This window comes from Clupea harengus, unplaced genomic scaffold, assembly GCF_900700415.2.
Source record: "Clupea harengus unplaced genomic scaffold, Ch_v2.0.2, whole genome shotgun sequence".
NCBI lineage: Eukaryota > Metazoa > Chordata > Actinopteri > Clupeiformes > Clupeidae > Clupea > Clupea harengus.
In genome coordinates this window covers 51,761-59,135 of record NW_024879862.1, presented here as the reverse complement: position 1 = coordinate 59,135, position 7,375 = coordinate 51,761, and the positions used below count along the sequence as shown (strand labels likewise).

Below are 7,375 nucleotides of genomic sequence, written 5' to 3'. Positions count from 1 at the left end.
CCTCAGGTACCTGGGCAGGAAGAGGAAGCCTACAGCACTGGCGGTGCAGCCGCCCTTCCTCAGGCCGCAGCTCTCCGAATCTCAGCTCAACGCTAAGGTGCTCGACAACGGTATCTTGGGCGACATGCACCGGGTAAGAGGCCTGAAGCCCACTGTGTGTAGCGAGATATAGTCAGACAAAGAACCTGGGTCGGGTCATGCCAAACCTCATCATTCTCTTGTTTCCCCCCCCCCCCCCCCCCCCTCTCTCTCTCTCTCTCTCTCTCTCTCTCTCTCTCTCTCTCTCTCCATATATTTCTCTTTTTCAGTCTAAAAGCAGTCTGGAGATGATGGAGAGTCAGTCAGCTGATGCTGAGCCTCCTCCTCCCCCTAAACCAGAGCTGCGCTACCCTGGCCTCTCCAGAGGGCCCGGCAGCCACAGTGAAGGTACACACACACACACACACACACACACACACACACACTTTCTGCCATTCACTGACAGGAGACACTGACATGTCCACTGCACCAACGGTCTTCCACATTGATCTCTCTGCACACTGTACATGAGTGTGAGAGTTGCTCACCTCAGCGTGGCGCCGCCGCTGCTGCACAGCACACTGACTCTCTCTCTCTCTCTCTCTCTCTCTCCCTCTCCCTCTCTCTCTCTCTCCTGTGTCTACAGAGAGCAGCCTGCTAAATAAAGCCCCCCCCACGCCCACCATGTACAAATACAGACCTCCCTACAGCAGCCCAGGAAAGAACCACACCGCCCTCACCCACGCCTATGCCAACCAGGTACGCTTACCTCGCCGTTTGGCCAACGCTGGTGGGTTTGTATGCCAAGGGAAGGTGTTTTGTGGTTTGCGTGTGTGCAGACAAGCTGTGTGTATGTACTGGTGTGTGTCTGGATATAGCAGGTTTTATCTATGCATGTCAATAATTTCTGTATTTTCACTGCCATAGTTGACTGAACCATTTCTGTCCTGCCAGCATGCGCTTGTAATTCTTTTGATTAATGTCATTCCAGTGCATCTACCATTCATTTAATTTCTCCTTTTTTTTAATTTGATCACTCAGTGGCTTTCAGTTGATCAGTATCAGTAAGTTGTCATTGGACTCATTTTTTTGTCATTTTTTGTTGTCTCCTTATTAACCTGTGTGTGTGTGTGTGTGTGTGTGTGTGTGTGTGTGTGTCAGTGTCTGTGCTGCCATACTGCCTTTTCCTCACTAGTACTTAATGTGGGTCTCTAGTAAATGTGGTCTGTCAGAAGACAGTTACTGATGTAGAACACAAGGAAATGGTGCGTCTCTGGTTCATGTTTTCATATCGATCAGAAATTGATTTAGGAACATTTGCTCTCAATTTCAGAATTCCTCTCTCAGTTTCTGATGCGATCACTGAAACAATCCCTCCTCCTCCTCCTCCACCTTTTAGGGGGCATTGTTCTCCAGGGCTTTTCCATCACAATAGCACTAGCATTTCATGACATTTCACAGCCCCACCATATTTTTCCCTTCTCTCTCTGGTTCCCACTGCTTCCCAATCTGTCTCCAGCCCGCTCATAGCTGTGCCTCCCCCTAGCTTTCACCACACCCACACAGACCGCCATGCAGTAGTGAAGCCTCCGGCACGGTCCCTTAGTAGAGACACTCTCGTGCAGATGCAGCAAACAGCACACAGATGCCCGCCTCAGTAATGCTTAGCTTGCGCTGCCTCTGCCCCCTTACTCTCTCCTCCCAGCACAGCAGACCTGTCAGTCACCTAAACAGATTACATTCTCCTTTTGCTCATGTTGACTTCAGGGGCTTTAGTCTTTGGAGGATGGGGTGGGGTGCTTTCATGTCATTACCTCTTATTGAGTGGCAACACATGGTGACCCCCACGGCCATCTGTCCACATGAAGTTGAAGGGGGAGGGGGGGTAGGCTAGGTATTATGGCAGACACCCGATAAGCTAAAGGATGGGCAGGTTGTTTGTGCTGCCCACCACTGGATTTCAGGGGCGTAACACCAACGCGATGCAGCGCCTATGCCTCACAGTGCTCCTCATTGTCTCCGAGAGCCTCCGGGGGGAGGTGGTGGTGGGGGTGGGGGGGCTGGATTTATCTGAGGGAGGGGCTGTTTGAAGGCCTACTGCACCACAGAGGATTATGTGAACTGCTCAGGGCATCAGTCTGGCCCAACATGTGCACCACGTGGCCACCAGCTACACAGGCACAGTAATTACTCTCAGAATTGTCTCAAGTGTTCCTGAGATGAGAACAGGAAAAATGAAAAACAAATGTTCACATGAGCGTTTCACATAATCCCTGGCCCTCTGGCTGTAATCATCATTATGGCCCTTCATGTTTAGACTGACCCTGACCCTTCCCCTGTGATTGTGCTCCAGAAACTTCCGTAGCGCAGCCTAGAATGTCCGGCTGTTTCTGGCAACCTTGCCGTCAGTGGGGGGGGTGTGGGTCATCATGTTGGGTTCAAGGCTTCTAAGCACTGTGCTGTCTCGACACTCCTTGATGTTGTTACAGCTTTTACATTAGTTAAGTGTGCCTTATGCTAACCTAATTTAATTTCTTTATTATTGTCTCTCTCTCACACTCTCTCTCTCTCTCTCTCAGATGAGTCGTGGGGACAGTCTGAAGGAGTCCTCTACCCTGTTGCAGTCGAGCCAGCAGCCAGGCTACCGCTCTGAGCCCAGTCTGGATGGTGGGGTAGGGGAGCGGGGCGGATGTTCTGAGAGGTCAGTGGGCTCTGGTGGGGGGGCAGTGGGCTCGGGCATCCCTGGGTACTCCCTTGGGGGGCGCTCGTACCCCTCGTTCTCGGACGCCACCGTGCTGTCGGGCGGCGGGCCCTCGCGATCCTCGTCCAGCGTGCGCTCGGGTCAGGTGGGCGCCGCCGCCGCCGCCTCCGAGGCCACGACCTCCGCCAGCTACAAGAGCCTGGCCAATCAGACGCCACCGCTGCCCGTGCCGCGCAACGGCAGCCTGTCCTACGACAGCCTTCTCACGCCCTCCGAGAGCCCCGACCTGGAGCCGAGCAGCATGGCGGCAGCCACCAGCGGTGGTGCCACCTCCGAGCTGTCGCCGGGGCGCACGCGCAACCCCGTCGCCCTGGGTTACAGCTCGCCGTTCCTGTCGGCGCAGATCGCGCAGCAGCGGGAGATGGAGCTGCACCAGCCGTCAGGGCTGCTGGGCTCGCCGCACCGCAACGCCTACCTGCGTGCCGCCTCCTCCAGCCCCCCGCCACACGCTCCCCCGCCCCCCGACCAGCACCCCCACCACCACCACCACCACTCGCACCACCATCACGCCCAGCCCGCACTCCCACCCTCCTCTTCCACCTCCTCCACCGCTGCGTCCTCTGCCTCCTCATCCTCTGCCCCACACCACCACCACCATCACCACCACTCGCACCACCACCACCACGCCCAACGTGCCCCGCGCTTCTCGCGCCCCCCGCTGCTGTCCGACTCCGGCCCTCCCCCCGCCTACCCCTACCGCACGCGCTCCACTGAGGCCCCGCCCACCACCCACCCGCCCCGCTCCCCCCACCCCCCTCCACTGGGCAAGTCCCTGTCCTACTCCAGCGCAGCGGCCGCTGAGATGCAGTACCGCATGGTGCGCAAGGCCTCCGCTTCAGCCGGTGGCGTGGGGGCAGGAGGAGGCAGCGGCGTGGGGGGGATCCAGGCTCCGAAGTGAGTAACCTTAGCAACCAGCGCTCAACCCGTACCCCCACTATCCAACTCCGACCCACCTCTCTCACACGCACAGCACCCCTCCCTCCCGCACCTCCCCCTGTCTGCAGAACTCCGCCTTTCTCTTCTCCGTCAAAAGCCCGCTGCCTCCTCCTCCTCCCTCCTCCTTCCCTCTCTTCTCACTACTACTACTACTTCTACTACTGCTACTACTACTGCTACTACTACCTACCTCCTCCCAGACTCTTGTGAGTTGTTTTGATTTCATTTCTTCTCCACTGCTCAATCCACCTTTTTTTCTGGTTGTACATTCCACCTAACTGCCTCAGCTCTGCCCTCTGTTGTATGTACTGGCTGTAGCTGCAACCCATTTGAACCCATTATTTATTTGCATTTATTTATTTATTAACTTTGGATGAGGTTTGTCCAGAGGGTAGACAGAGCCGGTGTAGCCAGTTCACTCATTTTGAAACAAATGTAAGGCTGATGAGTAGTTGTTGCCAGACTTCAAATTAATTAAATTCTAATCATCAATCTTGAAGATTATTACTGTTAAATAGTGGCTTATTATTACAAGGGTGATCATGTGCTAATCCACCAATCAAATGCATTCAGTTTCATTGGTTTATTCAGAGGTGCTAGTGATGAAAATACGCTTAACCTCAGGACAAATTTCATTCAGTCTGATATCAGTCATATATTCCCCCGTTTCCTGTATATGCTCGCTCATTGCATTTGGATACATTTTAATTTATTGGCCTCTTCTGTAAATAATACAATGTGTGAATGTGTTCAGTTCATGCTGAACATCGTATCAGGCTGGATTCCCAGACGCGGCTAAACCACATTAGATTGAGATTGATCACTGAGAGTCAAAGCTATTGGGAAAACAGGCATGGCAAAGTAGTCCCTGGTGTGTTGCATCCAGTGGATCATATGAGTAAAGCTGTTGTGTTGAGAGAGTGCTGTTTTTTAATGAATAAAGTGTATGTGTGTGTTTGTAATGTCTGATATCTCACCAGTGTCTTGTGCACTCATTCTTTACTTCTCTTTCCCAGGGATGAAATTCAGATGAAGTCCTATAGCCGAACCAACGGCCAACCTAAATCCTCCTTCTCCCAGTCACCCGCCTCCTCCACCCCCTCCTCACCTTCCCATCCAATCAGTGTCTCCACCCGTCCTGGACAGGCGTATCCCAGCACAGCTGCCACTCAGAGTCCTGCCCACAAGCCCGGTGGCGGGGTAAAAAAAGTGACCGGTGTTGGTGGAACCACTTATGAGATTTCGGTCTGAGTGACTGTGCCCCCCAACCAGCATCAAGCATAGACTCCCTGGACCTGCTGTAACTGTAGGGGAGCTCTGCCATCTTCAGGAGAGCGGTGGCATACAAGGATTACGTTGGCAGACATTTATTGGTATTCCCCACCCACCCACACAGAGGAGGCCATAACCTCTCCAACTGACTTAAATCGCTTCCTTTCTCCTTCCTGCTGCTGTGGACTCGAGATCTTACCTTTCTAATTCGTTTTCCAAAGGAGGACTTTTCTTAAAGAAAATGGCTGGGTTTTGCCAGCTCTGACAGCCAGCAGGAGTGGAGTGATGAGACTAATGTTTGACGCACTGGGAGCCAATCACAGATCGCTAGAGGCGGGTCTCCTTCATCTTTCCTCCAATGAGGTGTGAGCTTTGTTAGGTGTGACTGCTTTGACTGGGTTGCCTTTCTTAAACATTCTACAAGAAACAAGAAAAGCAAGAAAATTCCTTTAATATGTGTAATATGACTCCTCATCTGTCCTGTACAGAAATACATGGTTTGGGGTTTTTGTTTGTTTGTTTTTGCTCCCTTGGTTTTCCACCAGTTACAGGGGGACTTACTGGCATGCCGTAGCCACTTAGGACCACTGTGATACTGGCTACTTGCCATGCTGCCTTTGTGTATTGACCAATCAGTAGTGGATGAACAGAAGAGCTAGGGCACAGAAACGGCATAGCTGAGCTTTGAAATGGATCAGCCAATCTCTGCTAGTGTTTTTGGGGCAGTGGCCTGGGGAATCAAGGATAAATGTCTTATTTTATTTAATTTTTAAATGTTATTTTATATGAATTTATATAAAGCTATTGATAAGATCAATATTTCCTCTTTTTTTTTTCTTCTTTTTACGATGGCTGATATGAGATTTTTAGCTAATCAAAAAAGAGATAACTGTAAACGTACGGACCCTTGTTTGATGGACTGGACCTTCTGTCATTTACAGAAGCTGAGCATGTTGCCTCAGCGTTACAAAGGGTCTGAACACACAGAAAGATTTCAGCCAATGGGTAGAAGTTCATTTCGCCATGGTGATATGTAGCATTTTAATGCATTTGATATAGAAACCCATCCTGATGTTGGGTTGTATTTCTTGGATTCTGTTGTATACGTTTTGATGGCCTGCCACTTTAAAGTATGCAACATTTCTTTCCCCTTCCCCTTCCCTCTTGCTTTTTTCATTTTTTTTTATCAGCGGTCTCTCATGTTGCCTTGTAGTCTTATTAGCCAATTGGTATTCAGCAGCTTACCACTACACACGCTTGTATCGCCAAGCCATGGAGAGGCAAGAGAACCATATCAGCCCGTCCTGATTGGTTAAGTTTAGACCATTGAAAAATACCTTTTCATTTGGAGTTTGAATCAGTCGGGGGGGGGGATACAAGTTGTTGTTTTTTTTTTCAATTTTTTATTTAAGCTCTGTTTATTTTAATTTCCTCTCACAGTGAGTTGCAGGCATTTTGCAGGGAGCTATAGATCTATCCACCAACCGATCAGACACACAGAATTTAGTGTCCACTTGAAAGTTTGACCTAGTGCTCATTGCCCTTTAAGATATCCAGAAGTCTGGACAGTTAACACACGGCCAGTGGATGCCCCTGCCAGACCAGATGGTAGAGACAGGCATAGTCTGCAGGAAGGCAGGGACACAGGCCATATGGGAGTGAAGTATTCTGTATAGCTCAGTGTGGGTGGATGTGTGTGTGTGTGTATGTGCGTGTGTGGTTGAGAATTGGTAATAAAAAATACTGTTTATAAAACGTAAACTGTGGGCTTTTGACTTGATTATTGTAAGGAAATTCACACTGGACAGGCTTGACAATAAATATATATATATATATATATATATATATAATTTCACTACCTAAATAGTGTATTCAAAATTGCATCGCAGTCCTGTTTTACAGAATTGTGAATGATCACTCCATCAAGCTGCTATTCTGCATTCAACATGGTCACTTTTCAAATGCAGGGGAGGAAACTAGTAACGGACTCACTGTGGTCCTACATTCCACCATTGCTTTCTTTCAAACACATTCTTCTGCTATAGTATTTTACAGTGAGACTCATTGCTGTGGTAAAACATCTTTAGCTGATTGACACGTGTAATCTTTTGACTCCCAGGAAAATGTGTACATCTATCGCTATGCTATTTCAATCGTGTAAAATGTTTCACAAAATGTGCACATGTCCGGTTTGAATGAACAGAAAGAACTATTGTGAGGGAGCACGAAAGTAGCAGACCCAAACTAAATCGCCACCATGACCCTTGGGGCTACAGGGTCATTTTGATGAGTGATTTTTTTTCCTGAGCTGCTTTTATGTTCTCTCGCAATACTTAAGCTACCTTGCAATATTTTTGCATTCTCTTGCAATATCCAGCACGCACAGAT

The 7,375-nt window shown here is 49.7% G+C and overlaps 1 protein-coding gene across 1 annotated transcript; it reads left to right on the top strand.

The window, feature by feature from the left end:
• Positions 1 to 10: 10 nt before the first annotated feature.
• Positions 11 to 6,748, top strand: LOC122130555 (palmitoyltransferase ZDHHC5-A-like). Its single transcript, XM_042705265.1, has 5 exons — positions 11 to 133; positions 309 to 426; positions 665 to 777; positions 2,598 to 3,673; positions 4,732 to 6,748. The coding sequence occupies exons 1-5, from the start codon at positions 125 to 127 to the stop codon at positions 4,964 to 4,966; spliced, it is 1,551 nt and encodes a 516-aa protein (XP_042561199.1). The 5' UTR covers positions 11 to 124; the 3' UTR covers positions 4,967 to 6,748.
• The last annotated feature ends 627 nt before the right edge of the window (positions 6,749 to 7,375 follow it).